General features: G+C 37.1%; 1 protein-coding gene across 2 annotated transcripts in view; it reads left to right on the forward strand.

The window, feature by feature from the left end:
• The first annotated feature begins 355 nt into the window (after positions 1-355).
• The window catches only part of LOC106059285 (amyloid-beta precursor protein-like), a 49,135-nt gene continuing 23,539 nt past the window's right edge, over positions 356-25,951 (forward strand). The window contains exons 1-2 of one of the 2 annotated variants that reach the window (XM_056003741.1): positions 356-478; positions 4,673-5,387. In XM_056003741.1, the coding sequence (XP_055859716.1) occupies positions 5,325-5,387 (63 nt within the window). In that variant the 5' untranslated portion in view covers positions 356-478; positions 4,673-5,324. Of the gene's footprint in view, positions 479-543; positions 687-4,672; positions 5,388-25,951 lie in introns of those variants that run through there. The other variant, XM_056003740.1, reaches the window with a different exon arrangement.

Consider the following 25,951-nt stretch of genomic DNA (forward strand, 5'->3'; position numbering starts at 1 on the left):
AGTTATTACAATATTTTGAAAAATTTTAATGATCAAACCAGAGTTTTCACAATGTTTCCAATCAGCAATTATTTTTTTTTCACAAAGATATTTCTAGGTAAATCATTAGATCCGTTTTCGAAAGACTTGTTCATTTTTCAGTTTCCACCTGCCAGATAGGGAGAGATGTAAGGACATGTAAATCAAAATCTACATCACAAAGTTTTCTAATATCATGTTGCATTCTGCCCATTGTGGGTGTTTTATACATCTTTAAAACAAAAACTACCAGGTTTTTTACTGGTATACTGCAGTAGAAGTTGTAATTATTTTTGGACGCGAGTCCTATAAAGGGACAGAACCCACACGTCTGTAAAGCAGTTGACTGAAAAGTTTTTGCCCCCATTTTTATGTACACTGTGACAGTACACATCGCACCTGTGGAGTGTAGAGCAGGCGATAGCAACTCTTTTTTTTTTCCTATTTGTTTGTTTGCAAGGTAAATGCTTTTACTTTTTTAAAAAAAAAGTTTTATGCCGTAATCATTTTGTTAGCGTGCATTGTAGTGTCAAAGTGAATTTCTAGCATGTAGATTGTTGTTCTTCGTTGAAGAAGAGGAATACAGTGCTTGAGAGCTATGTCGTCTGCTACTCAAACTGCTTACTGAACGCCATCACTTCCTCTAATAAAACAAACCAAAATAATTTGTAGGCTATGTAAAAGAGTTTTGTGTTAGATTAAATACTAGATCTATCTCTTTCATATTTAAATATATTGCTAGTAAATTTACAGTAGACCTTAAATCGACAAATGTGACCAGCTATAGGAAAAAAAAGTAGCCTTATGACTTCTTTGTTCTCATTAATATGTTGGAGTGTTCAAACGAGTAAATCCAATTTCTGAGATGAACTGCGCAGTGGTTTTCGTATCTGGCGGCTTTCCATATAGTTTTTGTTTTATACAGCGGGTTTTTGGGTCTGGATTGTTCGGACCTTTTGAGGGACTTGATCAGCATTCTCTGGTGATGCTCCACAAGGGCAAGTTTCATTGTCCCAATTTTTAGCTGTTGTCTCATTCTGTTGTTTCCTGTTCTGAGGAGAAAAATTATAAGTTGGTCATGTCGGGACAGCTTGTAATAGGCATTATGATATATAGTTGTAAAATTTTGCAGACTTTCAACTAGAATTTCGTTTTGGCAACAGTATAATGAAAATGTATTTTTTAAAATAGAGTAAAAAAAATGGGGCATTAAATCACATCAAACTAAACAGATCTAGATCTTTCACACAAACACGTACACACACAATCTATAGTTTGTTTGATTTCTGGTTTATTCTTATCTTATAAAATACAGACGTTATTACAAGAAAGAAGATGATTACGTCCATCACGTGTCCCGAGGTCGATCTAGTCATGTATGTAACGAATGACTTAAATTCCGCCAAGTCGTTAGTTTTCCTGGTTGGTTTAGGCAACCCTTGTCATACTCTAATAGCACTAAGGAAGAAGGTGTGTGTGTACACATGTCCTAGCATAAGGAACAAAAAAATGTGCCTTTATCTTTGTGTCTTTCTGTGTATTCTATTAGATTTTGTTTTTGAATTTGAAGATTATAGTTCAGTGTTTTATGTATAATTGCTACTTTACTTTTAAGTCGTCTATGCTGAAGGGTTTCTAAATTTAATGATTTTACAAAAGGTGTTGGGCTAATCAAATGTGACTATTCATTTGTTATGAATCTCACTGCTCTATTTTATGTCTGTTTAGCGTGGTTTTGCACCTATTTGAGTATGCCTATTGGGAGGGGGGGGGGATATTGATGTTCAGCAGCTTATCCAAACTTTGGAATAGCTTTAATCATTGTGACCTCTGTTTCATTTGACATTTTCAAAACTGAAAAAGCAACTATTTTTTTTTAATGTGTCTCTATAGGTATTTTATCAGTGGCAGTATCGGTAACTTATTAGTAGCTCTATCTGTAAACCTATCGGAAACTTATCTGTAAACCTATCGGTAATTTATCAGTAGCTCTATCAGTAACTCTATCGATAACTCTATAAGTAACTTATCAGTAAGTCTATCTATAAACCTATGTCTATGGACAAAGGTGAAATTCTTCAAGCGCTCGATGCCACTAAGAATCAGAATAACATTTGATCATATATGTGCTCTTAGTTAATATTCATCAAGTACAACTTCAGATTCTTGAAAGAGGAGTCCCCGCTGATCTCTTGACATGATAAATGAAGAAATGAAAGCCGACAGGATCACAAACCATTATCACGTACAAAACAAAATAAATTAAATAAATAAAACTTAAGCGTTAAATATTGCCTCGCTGTCTGATGACAAAACATTCTGACAATTTTCTAGTAGAGAATTTCAAGGTGAAAAACGTAATAGACATTTAAATAGTTGCCCTTTGAGACAGGGGATTAAAGAATAGGAACTATAAACTACAAGAGGTTTCAAAACCCTACGCGATTCTTATCGAGAGAGAGAGAGGGAGAGTGTGAGAGAGAGAGAGAGAGAGAGAGAGAGAGGAAAAACACACACACACACACACACAGACTCACACACACACACATACTCTCTCTCTCTCTCTCTCTCATACACACGCACATATATACGAACACTCTTGTGCAGCATTTCTAATCTCGCGCCCCCCCCCCCCCCACCTTTCACATTTTTTTTCTTGCAGCTTGTTTCGTCTTATCCTATTTCCAATCTTCCTCTACCTGTAGCCTACAAGGTACCGCCACCAACAGAAAGTCAATCCTTTCAATACGCTATAACACTTTTTGTAAATGCTCTAACAACCAATTATGTCTATCGAAATGTAGCATTTCCCTGCCTGGTGACTTGGCCTACTAATTAATAGAGCCTATGATCAATCACTCTACGGCAGGACTAGGGTCACCCACACACGCATGCACACCCACACAAACACACACACACGCACGCACACCCACACACACACGCATTTGCCTCACATCCAGCATCCAAGGGTTTATTTAATAATAATTTATGCAGCTTTTTCACGTAGGGCTCAGTGGGCAAGTTTTCATTACATAAAGGGGTCCCCGGGTAAAATAAGTTTGAGAACGTTTCACCTAGGGGATAGTGACAACTGATCTCGCAAAACATTCCAGGTCCTAAACATTCTTAAGAAGATTCTCATTACCTGCCAGGGGGTAATACTGCTGCAGACCTTACTGCAGACCTGCCACATCACCAGAAAATTGAAAATTAATTCTTCTTCTTCTTCTTCTTCTTCATAATAATAATAATAATAAAAATTCGATAAAAAAGAAAAAACCGCTACCATTATCGATATCGCCGTAAAACTGTCTCATAATTTAAAAAAAAACTGAGATAGAAAAGCAAAGAAAATATGGGAACCTAGGCTTGGAGATAAGGCGTCTATGGAAATTGTCCAAAATAGCAATATACCCCATTGTTATATCAACCGAGAGGATAATAACAACTGACCTCACAGACACCTTCAAGGCCCTTAACATTCCTAGGAACATCCTCGTTGCCTGTCAGAGGGCGGTACTGTTGCAGACCTGCCACATCACCAGAAAATTCCTCAGTGGAAACTGTTAAAGGGACTACGATGAATTTTGTTTTTCTTTAGCGAAACTCGACCCTGGCAGCGCCAGAGAATGACTACTCGTTCATTTCTAACATAATAATAATAACAAGGTTTCAAAGAAATGTTTGTGTAGAAACATAAATTCAGAATCGGCCCCCGAAGTGGTCCTCTCATGCAGATAAAAAGGCGGTTTCAATATTTTCAGCATGAATATCACAAACTATAAACTGCAAAATATCAACAACCACAACTCTCAATGCCAATACAAAAAGAAGTGAATGTAAAAATCGAATGTGAATTCTTAGGCCCCGACTGACTACATGATACCACTGGGTGCGGAGATATATTAATGTTAGTATTATTATATTGTTCATATTCATATTTAATGAACTAATTGTGTATTCGATTTGGTTCATGTGATTCTTGGCCTAACTGAAGTTATTGAATGCTTATGTTATTCAGCTTGATGATTTTGTAAAGGTCAGTCGCATTCAAGGCTTCAAGGATGAAAATTCGCCATTTGGTGAAATGCATACATTTTGCACTTTGCGGTTGTACAGTTCTTGTATAATAAAAAACACTGCTTATTTAGTGTTGTTTTAAATTAGATTCTACTTATATAAAACTATCATATTTCTTTTCTCTCCAAAAGTCCAGAGAGATTCGAACTTGTGCCGCCCAGAGAAGCCTGCGGTGTTGTTGTTTTTTAATTTTGGTTACTATTAGCTATTACATCGATCATGTATCATTTCTCATATATCTCTTAATCCTTTTTTTTTTTCTAAATAAACGAATAATTAATGCAATAGCATTGATCTTTTTTTTTTAATACCTATAAAAAACACTTTAATTAAGTACACTTGACTAAAATTCGTCACTCAACTATGCAAAATACTAAATATTTTTAAAATATATTTTTGTAAGTTAAAAGATAGGAATGGAATAGAGCATTAGCTTAAGAAGTTTTTTTTTTTTTTAAATATCCATTAGACCAAACACTTTAAAGTCTAATTTTATTGTTTTCTCATCTCTTCTTAAAAGAATAGAAAAAGAAAATACTTGGCCATTATGTAATTTGTTTTGTTTTATTTCCAGTGCGGATTTTGTTGACTGTCCAGACTTGGCGAGCATCACTTCCGGTGCACCGAAGAAATAAAAGGGAGAAAAGAAAAAGAAGAAAAAAAAGTGAGGGCGGAGGTTTGATGAAGAACAAAAGTCATCAGTGCAGAGATTCCTTTCACGTTGTCAAACAGTGGCGGATACAAGTGAAGGAATAGCCTCTGATTCACGGCGTGGGAGGAAAGGGGAAAAAAAAACTAGTCCCTGAGAGTGGGGGAGTTAAGAAGGTTTTGTTTTTTTTAGCCCTTGTTTTGGTGTTAGTGCCGAGTTGAATCAGAGGTGAAACGCCGAAAAAGATCAAACACTGGCGTCCATACAATTGCGTAGAGATAACTGGCAGGTATAAAAGATAGAGTGAAAGCCTAGAAAACAAACGAGATTCTTTTGCAGTGCTACATATAGATCCAGAACCAAGACTATAAAGATCAGTCATCTCTCCAAGACTGAAGATGTGACATCTTTAAGTGCTAGATGTCATGATGTGACCGCCTAGCGATTGAACTTCAAAACAAGGACAGAAACACAAAAACATGATGTGTTGATCCCCCCCAAGCAAAGTTAGCCATCTGTTCCATTCTCAAAAGCATTTGTGAGTCAATATTCAGATGTTTTGAGGCCCCGAGCAAGAATGCTGTTTTCAATGTCTGCTTGCTGCCTGGTTGGCCTTGTTCTTTTCCCTTTGATGAAACAGGTAAGGCGACATTTTATTTCTATTTATTGTTTTTTTCGTTTCTTCTTCAAAACAGATTTCATTTTGTTTTCACTTTTTTTGAAGGTTAGAGTTCAATACATCTCATTCCTTTATTTCTTTGTACTGTCCTGGCTAAAATGTTGTGTAACTTTAACACTACTTCACTTTAACTTGTCTAAACTAGCCAAGTGGCATGACAATTAACAATCATAGACTTGATCAAGACAATGAAGAATTCAACTGGTATTTATTTACAGATGGGGATGCTCGTCTTGTCTCACTATTATCCTTCACTATCTTGTTTGCTTATCAGTCTCTATCAATATTCTTCCTTCTCTATGCCCTAGCCATCTTGTTCTCTCATGTAGCCGCATTCTGAAACGTCATTCGTCTGTCTGACTACGTCACTACTTTTACCGTCGCTAAAAACAACGCAATATATATTTATCTCTAAAACTATGGTCATCTCTAAACTAAACTAGGTCACTATATTTCTCGCATTTTAACTCGTAGTTTCTTGCGTCGATGTAAATACAATACGATATTTTGAAGGCGTTTACATTTTAACAATTTTTCCCCCGAGTCCTGATAGTGTGTCTTTGTTCTTCTGCTGATGTTTCCAGTTAGAGTGTCTCTTCTCTCTGATACATTGGAGGTTGTCACGATACACTGAACGGTTTCAAGGACGCGAGCGTCCGTGTTGCCAACTAAATTGAAAAGAGAAAATAGAAAATTTGATTCTACAGTCCAAAGCGCTGGTTGTGAGTGTGTATGTGTTTCATGTGTGAATGTTATTCGTATTAGCAACTATATTGTTTTTGATACAGTAGTTTTACGCTGGGGTGGTCAAATTGTAGTCAAACTGAATTTCAATTTGATTGGACCAATAAAAAATTATCTTATCTTATCTTTTCTTATCTATCAAAAAAAAAAGTAAACAAAAATAACTTAATAAAACATTCATAGGCCTACCTTATCTACACATTCTTTATTCTGTACACCGGAATGAGACCGGATACACCTTCCCTCCATGTATGAAAATCCCTAATATGTGTAGAAACAAACAGCTTTACGTAGTTGAAAACAAAATGGAACGTCAATACATTTTGGAAGAATACTCATCATGTTAATGAATTTGCTTTAAATCCTCCTCATCACCTTGTACTCAACTTTGAGTTTCGCTGTGGGGATGCTGAGTGAAACTAATGTTAGTGTGCTTTTAAGATTGAACAGGTTGTTCGTGCCAATCAGAAACTTCTCCGGTGGCTACTGACAGTTTTTGTGTAATGTAAAACATGAGTCCGACTGAGTTAAAGGTACTGCTCACGCGTAACTCCCATGTTATAGTGTTTCAAATAAAACCCAAACAAATAATCTCTAAGTATTTCAACCAGCCGAAACAGAATACAGGGGAGAAAGAAAAAATGCCGGTTTTTTTTCAAGATAGATAATTTCATTTAACTTCATTCTCGTTTTTGATTATCTTCTCTTTGTTGTTGTTTTGTTACAAAAAAAAAAAAAAAAAAAAAAAAAAAAAAAAAACCACAACACTAGGAAGGAACAGAGTTAGACAAAAAACTTTGGGCTTAGAAAAGTGCAAGGCACAAAAAAGTGAAGAGAATGTGGTTTTAAAGAAAAAAGGCAGGGAGCAGAAGTCGATCTAACCAAACAAGACCATCAGGCAGAAAGCAGGCCGGAGCCATTGTCAATCTCAGGGCCACGTGACCAGAGCGTGACATTTAAAAGTGAATTGTTGCTGTTAGGATACACAAAAAAAAAGTGAAGAAAATCAACCACACATCTTTGTACTTTCTCTTTCTTTGTATGGCCCTCTTTCTCTGGGTCTCTGTCACTCTTTGATTATCTCACTTTCTCTGTCTCTCTATTTTTTTTTTCTCTCTCTCTCTGTAGTTCTATATTTGGTTCAGGCTCTCTTATTGCCTCTCATTCACTTTAGATCTCTCTCTCTCTATCTCTCTCTCCCTCTCTCTCTCTCTCTCTCTCTCTCTCTCTCTCTCTCTCTCTGGCGCTCGCCATCTGTCTCCTTGTTTTTTTTTCTGGCTGTCTCTCTGACTCTGACTCTGACTCTCTCTCTCTCTCTATTTCTCTCTGTGTGCGTCTCTGTATATCTTTTTCAGTCTCTGAGTCTCTCTCTGACCATGTGTCTCTCATTGTGTCTCCCCCCCCCCCCCAATGTTTTATTCTGACTCTCGTTTGTTAGTTTTTTTTTTAAATCCATTCCTTTTTGTGGTCAATAGAGATGAGATAAAGCTGAGATATTTGAAACATTTTGTCAATATACCTATCAATGGACGATTTTTAGCTGAGGTTCTACCCAAAAATCATTAATCTCAAATTAATATTGCCATTGAAGAAGGACGAGTACCGCAGTATTTAGGGTTGGGACTTAGGGTTGGATTGTGTGGTGTTGTGCTCTTCCGCGGTGGTTAGTACTTGAAATAGGAACAAATCCAACTGAGGTAACACCGAACTCAATGCTGAACATGAACACCGAACTCAATGCTGAACATGAACACCGACGGAAGGTCAACCATCGATAAATGGAGTCGACGCTAGTGTTAAACAATAAACACTTTTAATACTTCAGAATGGATCCGTGTAATGTCCTCCGTTATTAGCCGTCTGTATACTGAAAAGTGTCTTGTTGATAGTGCAGAATAGAGCGTTCTACTTTTTAAATATCTATCACGTCATTCGTCACTAAGTAAAGCTTTCCCCTTATTCCCGAAACAAATACATAATTCCTAATCAGGTCATAACAGTGGTTATGTCCCGAAGATTTAGTATTCTCAGCAATTTACCTAACCAGATCTTTTTTTTTTTGTCATTCGCATCAGGGGCGGACTTGGTGTCAAAATCGGCCCCGGGCATTTCCATATAGAAAGGACCACAAAAAGCGTGTCATATTATATGTGCTGGGTTCCGTTATAGATGCCTCCTAGTAGGCCTACATTCACAAAAACGCTAATTTTATATGAGTATACCATGAATCATTATTTAAAATATAAATATCCTAAATCTATAAACTCTTGACTGAGTACGTAATTTAAAAAAATAAATAGTACTAAAAAGACTTTCATTAAATATCGGTTATGTACTTTATTGACAGCGCTATATTAAATTTATCATCATCATCTGTCTCTTGACTTTCGCCGTAGGGGTATTGTGGCAGTTTGCGTAACAAAATTCCTTCATTTTTCTCGGTCTGCAGCTGTTCTTAACAGGGTATCAAGAGAGAGGGTATCAAGAAGGTATCAAGAGAGAGGGTATCAAGAGAGAGGGTATCAAGAGAGAGGGTATCAAGAGGGAGGGTATCAAGAGAGAGGGTATCAAGAGAGAGGGTATCAAGAGAGAGGGTATCAAGAGGGAGGGTATCAAGAGAGAGGGCGGTTAGAATTTTATTATAAGAATTTCCATCCTTAATGACTTTGCACTTACTGTAAATTTGCCGTTAATTACAAAAGCCAAAGTAAAAAAATCAAAACTATAAATATTTTGGATTTAGATCTAGATTTAGTCTTTAAAAATCAGTGAAGAATATTTTTTAAGCCTTAGCCTTTAAGTAAATATTTTTTAGTCCCATGTTATTAAAAATAAACAAAAGGAAAGCTTACTTTTTTTCTTTACGAAATGCAGAAAGTAGACTCCCTCTTAATCCATCTTATTCGTTAACACTGTCTCATTAAAACCCATTAAATGATGGTAGTGGGGAGGAGCAAGAACAAATGGGAGTGACTTCAAATGTCCACGCCGACCAGTAATACGATTAGGCCAAACAACCTCGAAGATATCAAAGCAGTGTTGAAGTCCATGCCGCTGGTACATAGTGAAAAGTACGGTTTGCAAAGGATATTTAGTACAGTGTATAGCGTAAAGTTTTTTTTATATTCTTGTGGAATTTCAACCAAAATGATTTGTCCAAAAGAAAAAACAAAACTTTTTTGGATATCTGTATAATACTGCTGTCACTTTTTTTTTTAAGTTGCCTGCATTTTTAAAAAAATTCTTTGGTAGCGATCCGACCGGTCAATTTTGTGCCAACCCACCGAGCTTTTGCTCGGTTGCCCATATAGCCGGTCCGCCCCCGATTCGCATATCCATATATGATATTGTAATACTAGTATCGTTCTTATGATATTGGTCCGATAACATTCATAAAGTTTAGCCTTAAGCCGACTGATATCATGGGCGTAACATAAGAAGTTGATCACTGTATTAATATCATAGAGCAGTAGAGACAACACGCTTATAAATAATACTAGTTTTATATATCGCTAGTTTTACATATTGACAGTTTTACGAGTTAAAAATATATATTTAGAGCAAGACATTCAGACATCTATAGCCTAGACCCAGCAAAACTTCTAATTAGATTTCTCTATTTCTCAAAGCTAATGCTAAAACACACATTTATCTATCTATCTATCTATCTATCTATCTATCTATCTATCTATCTATCTATCTATCTATCTATCTATCTATCTATCTATCTATCTATCTATCTATCTATCTATCTATCTATCTATCTATCTATCTATCTATCTATCTATCTATCTTCTCTGTCTCTCTTTTTATTCTGTGGGGTAGCAAAGTACCCATGGACACGGGTTCAAAAATATGTTTGTAGCCTCCCCCCCCCCCCCCCTTTTTTCAAATAAAAAATTTAGTGTGAGACAAAAAATCGAGTAGTCTGTGTATTGGTACATTTACCAAATAACATTCCAATGCAATCAGTGTATTTGAATAAGCAATTATTCCGTACTATTAATAGTGTCTTAAAACTCTACAAACCAATGTTATAGTAGTTCTTTTTCCCATTATATACATTTACATTCCAAAAACTTATCTATAGTAAAATCTATAATCTAGTTCTATGTCCATTAGTTAACAGTAAATAGGTCTAACATTTAGTTCTAAATTGATCTTTTTTTTTCCTTCCGAGTATCAAAGTCATCAACCAGTGCTGCCTCTTGTTCAATGGGAAGAGAGCGGCAAGTGAAACCTCCCTGCTCTGTGTCATAAAACTTATGAAATATTTTTTTAAAATAATCGCACCTCTCAGAATGACCGCTCTGCTGCACAGCTGTTACAGCTCAAAGAGAGGGGGGGGGATAACGACTGAAACATGATGGCACATTTTGAACAAGAAATCTGTCATGCAATTCAGAAACAATGACATCAATATTTCGGTAAAATACGTTGATCTTGAAAGTCCTCTCTGCATCTTAACTCTTACTCTCCTAACTGACGATACCAGCGTTGATTCCACCCGAATGTGGTAAATAATTACGGAGAGAAAGAGTTAAATTTTCTCCTTCCAGTAGTCAGTGGTAGGCTCATCAACTAGTTCTTTAACTTTCCGCAATCGTGTGGAGGGAAAAAACTGAATCAACAGCTTAAGCTCGAGCTGACCCATCAGCCTTTTTTTTCTTACACTCTCAAAGCCATTGATCAAATAACTTGCTTCATTCTAGATCTTCTTCTGTTCACTCACAGCTTGATGTAGGTCTTGCTGCCCATTTTCAAACATTTCTAACACAACGTTAGAATTTTGCACTTGACAGTAAGCAGAACAATAATATCAAATGTTTCTAACATCCCCTTAAGTACTGCAGCTTCCAGACGTTTTTTTCCTTTGCAGAACACAAAGTAATTTGAGTTAAAATCTTTAGTACATATCTGAATCTCATTACTGTTAAAGAATTATTCCTTGATGACCACCAGTGTCCTATTAACTATGCATTACCTTCTGGATGCAAGAAGCGACCATCTTGATATGTTGTGAGCTCAAATACCCATAAACGTGATTTCGTATTAAATTACATTTGACTAATATCATTTTTTAGAACTCTCTCCTAATTGACGATGCCAACATTGATTTGACTCCATTAAACTAAATTGATTTTTGGATTTATAAACTTTAATTTTTGTTATGTACAAAGAGCATGCATTTCCCTATAATTCGATGCCAAATATAACATTTTCTTATATCAAACAAAAAATTTATTGAAGTGTAATCATAACATGATAGTGTAATACAAATGAACAAAATAAATAACTCTATTAGAACCAAGAAAATAATTAGGGAGAAAGAGTTAAACATGGATTTCAAAGGGTCCAATGTCTAAATCAAAGTCTGAACCCCAATCACGTGATCAGCCGAGTCTGATTCTTGTATCATGAAAAGTAGACACTTACAACTTATTTCTGCGTCTGCTCTGTAAATAACATCTCTGTACTCTTTAAAATATCTGGCAAATGTAAATTAAGGAATTTCAATTAAGAGAAAAACATTTTATTTATTTACTTATTTACCAATTTCAAAACAATTGTGCCCGCATTAAGTCTAACTTGTTTTTGCTTTTTAATTTATTAGTAGATAAATCAAACAGGTTACGTAAACACTAGCCCCGATTCACTGCATTTGTGTCTCGCATCTATTAAAATAATAACTTTAAAAAGAAGTTTTGTATACTTATATATATATCAATCAGTTGTGGAAGATTTATTTCCTTTAATTAATATGAAACTAAAGTAATTAATTTCCACTTATTAATTAATCAACTGGTTTATTTTAGTGATTCATCCATATTCTATCAGGAACCATAACTGTGTGAAGTCCCGACTTGATCCGATATTGGTAAGTGGGTGAATTAATATGTACAAAACTGAACCAAACAGACAGACAAACAGAGTGATTTGATGTAAAATTCGTAACCTGCAAAATAAAAAAAATAAAACACTTTTAGAAAAAGACAATACCTCCTTTTTACAACTTACAGAGCGATTATTTTGTTGTTAATGAATGATTGATTTAATAAAAAAAAAAAGGCAAATTTTTCTACTACGCCCCACTCACCCCGAGAAAAAAACCCTGGTTAAGTGAAAGTATAAATCTACTAGACTTGATAATATTCTAATCACGATAGTCCTTTAGATCTAGACCATAGACTTATATACTATATCTAGACTGGAAACCGGAAACTAAAAGATCCCCATGTCCAGTCTAGATATAATATATATAGGTCTGTGATCTAGACTTAGAAGTCGGCGCGCAAAATGTTTCACGAGCATTAATTTATTCAACTCTTCAATGAATCGGGCCTACATGCGGAAATACCCGAGATACTCAAGATAAAATTTTCTAGCCAAATTTAAATTATTTTCTTTTTACACTTGAAAAATTGTAACGGTCAAACTTTAATTTTCCCGGTGTGGCCAAAGAGCTAGTAATTATTTTTCCAACAATATACTACATCAACTATCGAATTTCTAAGAAAATCGTTAGAGCTGTTTTCGAGAATCGCTTCCACCCACGCTTCGACCACCCAGAAGGCCCCACTCCGAAGGTGGGAAGTGAATAGAGTTAAATGCTCAAGGAACAAGAATCTCGTAGCTTTTAACCACTGGGCCCCATCGTTCTGTCGAGTGAGATCCTCTACTCTCTGCCGCTGTCTAAATAGATGCTATATCCACATATATGGTTGTGGTATTTGTTTTAAACGGATTTCTTCCGGAGCCTCGGAGTGTGAAAGAAGACCTTTAGAAGATAAACAAAGCAAGGTGTGCATTAAGACCCCCGCGGACGGGGGAACATTAGGAAATGTGGGGGGGGGGGGAAAGCAAAGTACGTGTGAGCAGGGTGTGCAGGTGGAAAGGGGAGGACAGAGGGTGCACAAAGTCCAAGGGAAAGCAACATGTCGGGGAGGGCGGGAGTGATGGCCAGTATTTACACGTAATTGTCGGTTAAGCCTCAAGGTGCCATGCCAAGGCAGAACGCGAAGTTAAAGTAGTGACTAAGTCCTAAACGTGAGGCGTCAATGGGGAGGCGCCCCCCTCTTTCCCTTTCGGGATAATGTCCGCACAGTGTTGACTCAGATAAGGTTGTCTGTCCGTCGGTCTGTATGTGCGCGCCTGGCGAAGATTGTGAAAAAAAAAGTGATTGGGGCTCTTGAGATTGAGGGAGGAGGGAGGGGCTAGAAAATCGTTAATGCTTGCACGTGACTAAGTAGTCATACTCACAGTACCTTTGACCTTACTTGATTACACTAGTCAATACATTTCTTTGTAATGATCAGATCCGTTCACTTCATCTTGAGGCATGTATAATTCATTCTCCCCCCCTCCCTCTTTTGTCTTATCCTGAGGACAGTACTATACATCCCCCTGTCTGCTGTTCTAGAGCAATAAAGTAATTTAATCTGCTTTCAAAAGATACTCTAAACATCCTGGCATATTAGTTAACCCTTGTGGCTTGCTTCAATGTTGCTTGTGGGTGTGGCAAAGTATTTAGTGGTTTAGACCCGCCGCAACAAAGATATTGAAAAAAGCTGAATCGTTGCAGATTGGTCATGGAAAGTCCCATGTGGCAATTTGTTCTGTCACCCGAAAGGATGCAACATTTTTCAATTTTCGTAGTTGAATGATAAGAAAGTGAGAATCTGTACAATGATGTTTGTCAATACCCTTAATATGGAACTCCCATCTTAAAGTGTTTCCTTTGAGTTGGTTTTCCTTAAAATTCTAGATAATTACATGTCTCATATTTTTATTTGTTAAATGTATTAGTTCTAAGAACTGGCAGGAGTAGGATCTCTTGCTTCTGACACCAGAAAATATCACCATCTAGAGAGCAATCCCAATTAAGTCATCAAAAGAAAGGAAAAAAAAACACTTGATTTTAGAGGTCATGGCTACGTTCTCGACATAGCTTTAGATGTGCTTCTACTCAGCAGGACAATGACATTTACAGCGCTTTCTTTTTGTGTCATAACAGTTTTGGCATCTATTTAATTCTTTGAGCCTAGAAATTTTGACTACATGTATTCTACATAAAACTACCCAAGGTAGATATGTAATGTGGCTCAGTCGCTTTAAATCTTTTTCTAATACTGATGCCATGTAGAGTAAGATTCATTTCATATTTCTTCCGTTTACACAAAAATATAACAATGAACAATAAATGCATTACAATCGCCTATCTTTTAATGTGTTGGTCATAATCTTTCAATCGTATTTTTCCAACCCTCTGCCTTTTGCCTTGAAAAGAATCTCTTTCAATGACAGGCCCGTTCATTTCTTTAATGTTATATTCTATCTTATAGTTTGTTTCACAGATGGGTCTGCCCGACTACATGAAATAAATGAGCTTTTCCTTAATCTTTGGCCTCGAAGACAATCCTTTGTATACAGGGCACTTGGTGCTGCTATGAACATCTCGCCCCTCAGGACATAACATGACCTTCACTGCAGTTCGAAACGCAAAGAAACAAACACAAAACAAACAACAACAATAACATACACATGAAACAAAAACTTCGTTGGAAGATGAGATCATTGGAGACAAATAATGTGTTTGTACGCGTGGGTCGTCTGCCCCCTGGACTGTATTAACACTAATATCTACACACATTTATAACAGCAGAACATAATTTGTTCTGTTATCTCCCCTTCCTCCCTAGCCGTCATACTTAGGCGTCATCATTTTATTACTCTACTGTTAAGAACGAGATAATTTGGTTCTCAAGCTAAACAAACAGGACGAATGTACAGAATGTACATAGATCTAAAACTTTCTCTATGGTTTTGATGTCTCTATATCAAATTTGATGAACCATTACCTAATGACATAAACTCTTAACCTAAGCAAAAAAAAATATTATTGTTTGAGTGTAAATAAATCCATTCAGGAGTTACTGACATTCTTGTACGCTTGCGAATCTTGGACTCTAATCCTGGAATCATAGAGGAGGACTGTAGCAATGGAGATGTTACAGAAGGCTACTAAGTATAGCATACTAAGACCGCATCACCAATAAGAAATTCTGAAAAAAGACCACAAAGGCTATTGGGCCCCACGAATCACGATAATCTGCTGACCACTGTCAAAAAAATAAATAAAAATAAATTGAATCTGTTTGGCCTTATCACGAGATCCTCAGGACTCGCAAAGAACTTTCTGTTGGGAACTGTTCCAAGGAAAAGAACTTTCTGTTGGGAACTGTTCCAAGGCAAAGAACTTTCTGTTGGGAACTGTTCCAAGGCAAAGAACTTTCTGTTGGGAACTGTTCCAAGGCAAAGAACTTTCTGTTGGGAACTGTTCCAAGGAAAAGAAGAAGAGGCAGAGAAAGTGAATGGAAGTCAACATTAAAAATTGAAAGAGATTCCGTGGAAACAAAGGGCAGAGAGGAATGGAGAAACGGTGGGCAGATTATGTGGTGCCCCTATGGGACAGTGAAGGGGAAGGAATCACTGTGTGTTTCATGTATGCCTCTATTATGTATGTCAACTGTAATAATGTACACAAATTGTTGTGACGTGTTAATACCCTTTGTATTTCTCCATGGGTGTTTCTCATTGTGCCGTTAATACACTCTAGTTTTAATTGAACCAATATGTTGTTGTTTATGTATTACTTCTGAGACAGTAACAACATAGCTATTCGAGGTAGGTGAACCTCGACACGGCGGTCGCCTGCATAAAGGTAATCACAAACATGCACAAACATGCACAAACAGGCACGTGTTATTTAAAGTTGGAAACAAATACAACGTGGCACTAACGAAACACAAAGTTTATGAGGACGTAGCCCCCATCAGTACATTGCACGTGTAAAACAGAGTAAAACAATACGTACTAGATCTAGATGTTAAGGGTTCATCCGGTGCCCTTGCTTGAGATGGGTTAAAAATGTGGCCCGCGGTTCCTAGATGGTGTAAGGACTCTATAGTTGGGCGCGTATAAGTTGGAACTAATCGGGGATATCCTTTAGTGATGTGACCGTAAAATAATAAAAACTTAGAACGGAATTAGCCTAGAGACAAATAAAGGCGAGTCTTTTACAGTTCTAGCATGCAACTGTTCATGGAATGTAAAGCAGTGTTATTGGAAAAGACATTCCATTTTATAAATATGAAACACTAAATATATGTTCAGTTAAGCAAGACTTATAAGCATTGAGTTTAATAACAATGTTACTTCCAAGAAGTCGTTACTATCTGTTTTACATGTTTCGAATGTCCTTTGAGAAATGCAGATCATTACCTTCTAGGACGACGGGGGATGACTGCGAGTTGAAGTTCGAATCCAGGACCACCGAGACGACAGGGTCGCATACTACACGACCAGACAGCCACCCAGAGTTCAATTTTCGGAAGTAGATGTCTCTCTCAGAAATAGGTGGATCTCACTGTAGTAGGTGGATCTCGCAGAAGTAGGTGGGGCTTGCAGATGTAGTTGTTCTCCCTGAGAAATAGGTGGATCTCACTGTTGTAGGTGGACCTCGCATGAGTAGGTGGGGCTTGCAGATGTAGTTGTTCTCCCTGAGAAATAGGTGGATCTCACTGTAGTAGGTGGACCTCGCATAAGTAGGTGGGCCTTGCAGATGTAGTTGTTCTCCCTGAAAAATAGGTGGATCTCACTGTAGTAGGTGGACCTCGCAGAAGTAGGTGGGCCTTGCAGATGTAGTTGTTCTCCCTGAAAAGTAGGTGGATCTCACTGTAGTAGGTGGATCTCGCAGAAGTAGGTGGGGCTTGCAGATGTAGTTGTTTTCACTGAGAAATAGGTGGATCTCACTGTAGTAGGTGGACCTCGCAGAAGTAGGTGGGGCTTGCAGATGTAGTTGTTCAACCTTAGAAAAAGGCAGCTTTTTTCAGAATAAGGTTTTGTGGTTTAAAGCTAACCCATTAACAATGTAAGCACACCAATCAGTTTGGTGTACGTGAATCTGACATATAACAAAAAAACAAGGAAGAGATCTAGATTTATTAAATTGGCGCTCATTTTTCTGTGCGAATTATAATTTCTTTTAATCGACTGATTACATTATTAATAATTATAAATAATATCACTTGCAAAATGGCTGTAAACACCTTTTTACAAAGCTTGTATTAACTCAGTCCGTCTGTCTTGTAAAAATTTTGTTGAAATTGTGCACATTTATTCATAGTCGATTACAATACATGAATCAATCGAAAAATGAACCAATTAGTTAATCAATCAGTGGTTATTAATATTTTTTTTTATATAAGACAAGAAAACTAAACCTTGCAGTATTGAGGTATAATGACAGTGATTTAGTTGTTCTCCCCTTAGATAGAATCAGTTTTGACAAATTAAATATCGCTTGTTAAACCTTTTATCAGCAGATATGTAGATCGAGGTCCAGTATGGAAACGAATGCTCAATGTTTGCTTTCTAAAAAAATTCGCTGTGTATTTGAATGGAATACTGTGCACCGAAAGCGTAAGTTTTGGAATCCCTGGTCAGAAAACAAAACCAACATTTCTTTTCCTGGCGTTTAACAATGTTATCACTTGTTAAGTCCTGACATTTATTACCGCGGAAGAACATCATAGGAGTGCTGCGGTAGTCGCGAGACACCCATGTAGCATTTTAATGCACCAGGATTTCTATGAATGACGTGACGTCACCGTTGCGTGCCGCGTCTTGTTGGCAGACAGAAGTGATATCAGCATGAATATGAAACAGTCAAGAGGAATGTGTTGACTAGTAAGAGAGGGATGGGTAAGAGAAAAAAAAGAGGGAGGGAGGTTGAATGTGAGTATGTGCCTGTCCACTCTGTGTCCAAACCTGTCAATACAGATTGGACTCTCTCTTTCTATTCTTAACAAAATTATGTTTGAATTTGTTTTTATAATTGTTTGTCATTTTAGATTAACACTGAAACCCCCTTACGTGAATCGGTGTTGTAAATTAACATCAATTCACTATTAAACTAGCAAACAAAATTCACTGTCAGAAATAACTTTGAACCAGGTGCCTAAATGTCCTAGTTTTTGGAAACTACCTCATCAATATAAAAGTAAGTTAAGTAAAATATCCAGGTCTTTGGGGCAGATGATGTAAAGCTTAACTGTTTCTGTAAAGAGTCAAGTTCCCCCTTTCAGACCTTGCGATCTATGATGCAGATGATGTTAAGGTCATCTGTTTATTTGGCCAACGGTTAACGAGGGTGTCATCTGCCCTATAGACCACAAGGTCTGAAAGGGAAACTTTACTTTATTTTCAACGACCAACCGCCTTTAATTTCCCCAACAGGCCATAAAAAATCCCGGAATTCAAAATCCCAGTCTTCACCGAGATTCGAACCCAGGACCCAATGTTCGGAAACCAAGGCTTAACAACTCATCCATCACGCCCCTCTACCTATTTCTGTGGCCCACGGTTAATAAATTGTAGGCCTGCTATTCTTAAAGGAAAAATGTTCTTAATATAATAATTAAAAAAACAACAACAATGTAACCTAGTTTTTAATGGCCCTCATTTACCTTCGAGTTTGACACGGTGACACCCTTTCACTAAGGGCACGCCTTTGATGTTGACCTAATTTTTTGGTTGCATTCTTGGGGAGAACCTAGTGTGGGTTCAAAGGTTAAGCTGATTTTCTTTTGAAAAAAAACTTTTAGATGTGTTTCAATTAAGATTTTTTTTCCTTGTTTACTTGCGTCATTTGTTGTGTTCGTTTCATTCTGGCGTGTCTTACAAAGGAGATACGAATGTATGCGTGCAATGTGCTGTAATCAGTTACTTGGCATTCCTGGATTTAGTGATTTATTAGGGGCCCAAGGGGAGTGAAAGGGGACCTGGAAAGCGCGCGATGTTTAATGTGAGAAAGTTGAAAAAAAAAGGGCATGATCCAAAGAGAAAGAGAGATTACACCAGCCATTGTAGACAATTGCTAAGTTTTTATATTCAGCTGTGAAATAAAAGTAGAAATATTTTTTGTTTGCCTCAGGGACGAAAGTTTTGTTTTAAAAATTTTGGTCGTTCCTTCAGTAAAGAAGATTATTATGCGCTAGTCCTAACCTAGTGTCGGCCGGCTACAGATGGAAATAAGTAGAACTCGAACTCGGGACCATCGTGACGAACAGGAAGCCATCCAATCTGGGGATTTGGATTTTGGGGTTTAAATGGGGCTGTTAAGAGTAATAAAGTCGGCACATTATAGCCCTTTCACCACAAGCAGTTATCAGTTTGTCGCCTCTTGATCCTTGTGTTGTCAGGTTAAAGAAATAATTGTTGCAAAATTTCAGCATGATCCGAGATTGGGTGTGGGAGAAATCACGTGTACAAACTTTTGAGCAGACAGACAGAATGAGTTGATATAAGCTTTGTCAAAATAAATATGTATTTAAATAGAGGTGATAGTGTTACAAATGTTATACGACAGCTAACGGCTATATTGGAGATTTAGAGATCCTCTTTGGTTCTATATCGATCTACTCTCCACAATACTTGCTATGTGTAAACTATCAGAACTATATACTTTCAAACATTCTTTGTTTAAGCTTTACCTCGGAATCTTTAACAATCATTCACACAAAGTATAACATAATCTTCGAGGTGATTGAGGCGATAACCAATGATTGCTTTAGTAGGACCACTATCTCAATACTTTGTTGGAGGTGATTGAGGCCATAACCAATGATTGCTTTAGTTGGCCCACTATCTCAATACTTTGTTGGAGGTGATTGAGGCGATAACCAATGATTGCTTTAGTAGGACCACTATCTCAATACTTTGTTCGAGGTGATTGAGGCCATAACCAATGATTGCTTTAGTAGGCCCACTATCTCAATACTTTGTTCGAGGTGATTGAGGCCATAACCAATGATTGCTTTAGTAGGCCCACTATCTCAATACTTTGTTCGAGGTGATTGAGGCCATAACCAATGATTGCTTTAGTTGGCCCACTATCTCAATACTTTGTTCGAGGTGAGGCGATAACCAATGATTGCTTTAGTAGGCCCACTATCTCAATACTTTGTTCGAGGTGATTGAGGCGATAACCAATGATTGCTTTAGTAGGCCCACTATCTCAATACTTTGTCGAGGTGATTGAGGCCATAACCAATGATTGCTTTAGTAGGCCCACTATCTCAATACTTTGTTCGAGGTGAGGCGATAACCAATGATTGCTTTAGTAGGCCCACTATCTCAATACTTTGTCGAGGTGATTGAGGCGATAACCAATGATTGCTTTAGTAGGACCACTATCTCAATACTTTGTCGAGGTGATTGAGGCGATAACCAATGATTGCTTTAGTAGGCCCACTATCTCAATACTTTGTTCGAGGTGATTGAGGCGATAACCAATGATTGCTTTAGTAGGACCACTATCTCAATACTTTGTCGAGGTGATTGAGGCCATAACCAATGATTGCTTTAGTTGGCCCACTATCTCAATACTTTGTTCGAGGTGATTGAGGCCATAACCAATGATTGCTTTAGTAGGACCACTATCTCAATACTTTGTTCGAGGTGATTGAGGCGATAACCAATGATTGCTTTAGTAGGACCACTATCTCAATACTTTGTTCGAGGTGATTGAGGCGATAACCAATGATTGCTTTAGTAGGCCCACTATCTCAATACTTTGTTCGAGGTGATTGAGGCGATAACCAATGATTGCTTTAGTAGGCCCACTATCTCAATACTTTGTTCGAGGTGATTGAGGCCATAACCAATGATTGCTTTAGTAGGCCCACTATCTCAATACTTTGTCGAGGTGATTGAGGCCATAACCAATGATTGCTTTAGTAGGACCACTATCTCAATACTTTGTTCGAGGTGAGGCGATAACCAATGATTGCTTTAGTAGGACCACTATCTCAATACTTTGTTCGAGGTGATTGAGGCGATAACCAATGATTGCTTTAGTAGGACCACTATCTCAATACTTTGTTCGAGGTGATTGAGGCGATAACCAATGATTGCTTTAGTAGGACCACTATCTCAATACTTTGTTCGAGGTGATTGAGGCCATAACCAATGATTGCTTTAGTTGGCCCACTATCTCAATACTTTGTTCGAGGTGAGGCGATAACCAATAATTGCTTTAGTAGGCCCACTATCTCAATACTTTGTTCGAGGTGATTGAGGCGATAACCAATGATTGCTTTAGTAGGCCCACTATCTCAATACTTTGTCGAGGTGATTGAGGCGATAACCAATGATTGCTTTAGTAGGCCCACTATCTCAATACTTTGTCGAGGTGATTGAGGCCATAACCAATGATTGCTTTAGTAGGACCACTATCTCAATACTTTGTTCGAGGTGAGGCGATAACCAATGATTGCTTTAGTAGGACCACTATCTCAATACTTTGTTCGAGGTGATTGAGGCGATAACCAATGATTGCTTTAGTAGGACCACTATCTCAATACTTTGTTCGAGGTGATTGAGGCGATAACCAATGATTGCTTTAGTAGGACCACTATCTCAATACTTTGTTCGAGGTGATTGAGGCCATAACCAATGATTGCTTTAGTAGGACCACTATCTCAATACTTTGTTCGAGGTGATAGAGGCCATAACCAATGATTGCTTTAGTTGGCCCACTATCTTAATACTTTGTTCGAGGTGAGGCGATAACCAATGATTGCTTTAGTAGGACCACTATCTCAATACTTTGTTCGAGGTGATTGAGGACATAACCAATGATTGCTTTAGTAGGCCCACTATCTCAATACTTTGTTGGAGGTGATTGAGGCCATAACCAATGATTGCTTTAGTAGGACCACTATCTCAATACTTTGTTGGAGGTGAGGCCATAACCAATGATTGCTTTAGTAGGACCACTATCTCAATACTTTGTTCGAGGTGATTGAGGCGATAACCAATGATTGCTTTAGTAGGACCACTATCTCAATACTTTGTTCGAGGTGATTGAGGCCATAACCAATGATTGCTTTAGTAGGACCACTATCTCAATACTTTGTTCGAGGTGATTGAGGCCATAACCAATGATTGCTTTAGTAGGACCACTATCTCAATACTTTGTTCGAGGTGATAGAGGCCATAACCAATGATTGCTTTAGTTGGCCCACTATCTTAATACTTTGTTCGAGGTGAGGCGATAACCAATGATTGCTTTAGTAGGACCACTATCTCAATACTTTGTTCGAGGTGATTGAGGACATAACCAATGATTGCTTTAGTAGGCCCACTATCTCAATACTTTGTTGGAGGTGATTGAGGCCATAACCAATGATTGCTTTAGTAGGACCACTATCTCAATACTTTGTTGGAGGTGAGGCCATAACCAATGATTGCTTTAGTAGGACCACTATCTCAATACTTTGTTAAGCTCCACATTACAACGACTTCCTCATTCTGAACAGCTTCCAACTTTTGACGCAGCCGACAGGATGCAGACTCTTGCTTCGCTACACCTGTACACCTTGTTAAGTGCGATGTCCTAAACGTAAACTCGAGAGACAGGGACCACTTTTTTTCTCTGCCACTTAACAGACCTGTTCAGCTTCTATTAAGTCAATGTCTAAGTCAGTCTAACCCATGTCAAAATATCTGGCGTGTCCTACATCAAGGTTACATTCGTGTTATTTTAAAATTTTATAAGGAAAAAAAATTGAAAACAAAAATCTATATAAAGTGTAATAGGTTTGACACTTATTTAATCTGTTATCTTTTTAATCTAGTAACAAATATACATTTGGATGCAAGTTTTATGTTTTTATGTTACATTTTTTTTGCGACAATACTTTAAATCTTACAGTTGTGGTTAAGAAATGTCAACTTGGAGCAGCTTCGGATTAACGGCCGTATGTCAGCCCAGGGTCTTACTCCCACAAACTCAAAAATATAAGTTTGGAGTGTCTATTGATTCTGAATTTTTTTTTTTGTTTTTAAAAGAGGGAAATTAATTTTAAATATACAAGTATTATCTTATACAATATGGCATGATTTAAGATAAAATTATTATTCTTAATTAGTTCATTTTCATTAAAGCTTTCGAAAACAAAAAATCCTGCCCTGGCACCTCCGCTTTCTTAAATCCGACCCTGGTTCCTACTCTTCCACTCAATGGTTAAAATCATTCTGAAACTTTTTTCTTATCATTTTTCAATTCACATTTTTATAGGGAGGTTATTCCCCTTAAATGTTCCCGTCTGATTTGTTTTCCAACTGGGAAGCTGGTGAAATTTATTTGCATACAGACATCTCTGTATTGACTCAACCTACGTGACGTCAGCTGGACATCCTCTCTCTTTCTCTCTCTATTGTCATTGACCTTGAGTGAACTCTATATTTGCCCAGATAAAGTGTGCCGAAGTGGGTACAGCTTTTTGGTCATGCCGTTAGTAACGTCAGTGTTTGAAATAAGGGCGTCAGGTCAGTGACACTAACAGTCCTCTTAGTGTACCGTGAAGCAAGTCCAGGGGGAGTCATTAGTGTAACTAGGAACCAGTGAGGTTTTCAAATGTTCATTCAATTAATCAAGTATTTCATACAATTTTTATTTGGGGGGGGGGGGGGGTAAAAGACATTATATTTAACTAATATTATAACATTATTGTTATTATTATTTCTTTTTTGTATTGCGAGTTTTGAAAGCTTGAAGCCTGCCCATTTCGCCCTGGTCCTTCCTCATGTGTGTACATGTGAGGGAGGGGGTGTCTGGGCGTGAGTTTCCGTTATACCAATTGACACTCGGCAAACACAACTCGGCTCAAGTTCAATCCCCAAATAAAAATCCCCTATTAAAAATCCCCAGTTGTGCCATTAAGTCTTCACCTAGTAGTTTTATCACTTATTGTTATTTATAGATCGATTGGCACTGCAAGCAGTACAGGAAGCACTTTAATTCTATACTTCTGTTTCGTAATTACTGATACAGTTTTGGAAAGGGGAAAGAGTCGATGGGGGACAAGTATATATTACATGAGAACGGCGCGTCGTATGTATCGGTCTTCTTATGGTTTTAACAAGTCAACAGATCACCTTACAAAACTCAATAGCAAAATAAAACTACTTTAATTAGTTTAATATATATCTATTATTTTTTTTAATGAAAAGATTATAAGTCCTAAAAGACATAGGTCACATTATAGGACTTCACTTTTTAGGTTGAGTATGTTCCTTCAGAAATGTTGAGTATGTTCCTTTAAAAATGTTGAGTATGTGTCTTCAGAAAGGTTGAGTAATTTCCTTCACAACTAGGCAGCAGTACAAATACAAGACAATATCATTTTCAATCAAGTCAGATCCTGAAAAGCCCAATACCTGCCGACGGCATCAGACTTCCCAGAATACTTAGCATCTCTTAGCTGGCTTAGACGGAGGCATCTAGACTGGCAATTAAAAGTAACATTAAATGAAACAAGTTCAGTTATCATGTACAGCGTTGATTAAACGCTTTGAAAGTGTAGACATATAATTTGTTTATGAAGAGATCTACCACTTAGTATCACCTTTCTTCAGTCCGCTAAGCTTTTCTGGATTTGGAAGATTAACCTCGATGTCTCGTTGCGTCAGAGAGAGAGAGAGAGAGAGAGAGAAGAGAGAGAGAGAGAGAGAGAGAGAGAGAGAGAGAGAGAGAGAGAGAGAGAGAGCGAGAGCGGTCATTAATTCAGCACTTCCTTATTTATGACTTCAGGACTTAGGACTATTTTTTGTAGGCTAATGTACTTTTAAATAAATATTTCTTTTTTTTTAAAGAGTTAATAAAAAAATACTTTTGCCAAAATGAAACGAAAAAAAGCAACGGAACTAAATTTAATTATGCACACACACACACATACACACACACACACACACATTTTTAATGTTTGCGGCCCCGAAAGGGGAAAAGACGCTATTTGTTTTGTGTGGAATGTCTGTCCATTCGTCTGTCCGTCCCGTTTAGTTCTCGTAAACTAGAAAAGATAGTGAAAATTCGACATCTTGATATTTTAGGGCATTCAAAGTTCTGATGATACGGTTATTTTTTTCTTTTCTGATAGCGAAAAAAATATAATTTTTCAAATCACTTATGCAAGTTTTTTTTTTCACAAAAATACACCACTTTTACAACTATTCACTATTAATAGTAATAAATTCGGGAGGCTCCGTAGTAGGGGAGATGGCTATTTACCATATTTTTAACACATTATGCAAACAGTTTTAGATATTTTGACAAAAAATATTTTTTTTTACATTTGAATTGCTAAGTTAAGTAAGTTCTGTTATATTAACTATTACATTTATACAAAAAAATGTTTACTTTATTTTAAGAGAAAAAATCTATTTAGTATACATATAAGTTGGACATAATTTAAACAACAATCAATAAGTAGTTGTTCATATTATCGCATAAACTGCAGCTCTGCATCATGACAATAGCACACTGAATTAAAAGAATTTTTTTTTTACGGAAATGTTATTTTTTTCTTGAGGAATAAGAGATTTTCCCTTTACAAAACAATTAAAGCGATTATATATTCATTATAAGACATCAGTTAGGCCAGGTTCACATCTAACTTCACATTCACTTTCCCCTATCCTTTGGTCTGTGGACCGCTGGGTCAACACCTGCCTGTGTGGACTACTTTGGGGGCGATTTTGAGTTTGTGTCTCCACACAAACTGTCTTTGTAACCTTGTTTTTCTTCTTTTTATTTTTCTTCCGACTTTTTGTTTTTAATGTAAATTTTCTTCCGACTGTTTTTTTTATGTATATATATATATATATATATATATATATATATATATATATATATATATATTAACCTTTCGTAAGAA

The sequence above is a fragment of the Biomphalaria glabrata genome, chromosome 11 (genome assembly GCF_947242115.1).
Source record: "Biomphalaria glabrata chromosome 11, xgBioGlab47.1, whole genome shotgun sequence".
NCBI classification, from domain to species: Eukaryota; Metazoa; Mollusca; class Gastropoda; family Planorbidae; genus Biomphalaria; species Biomphalaria glabrata.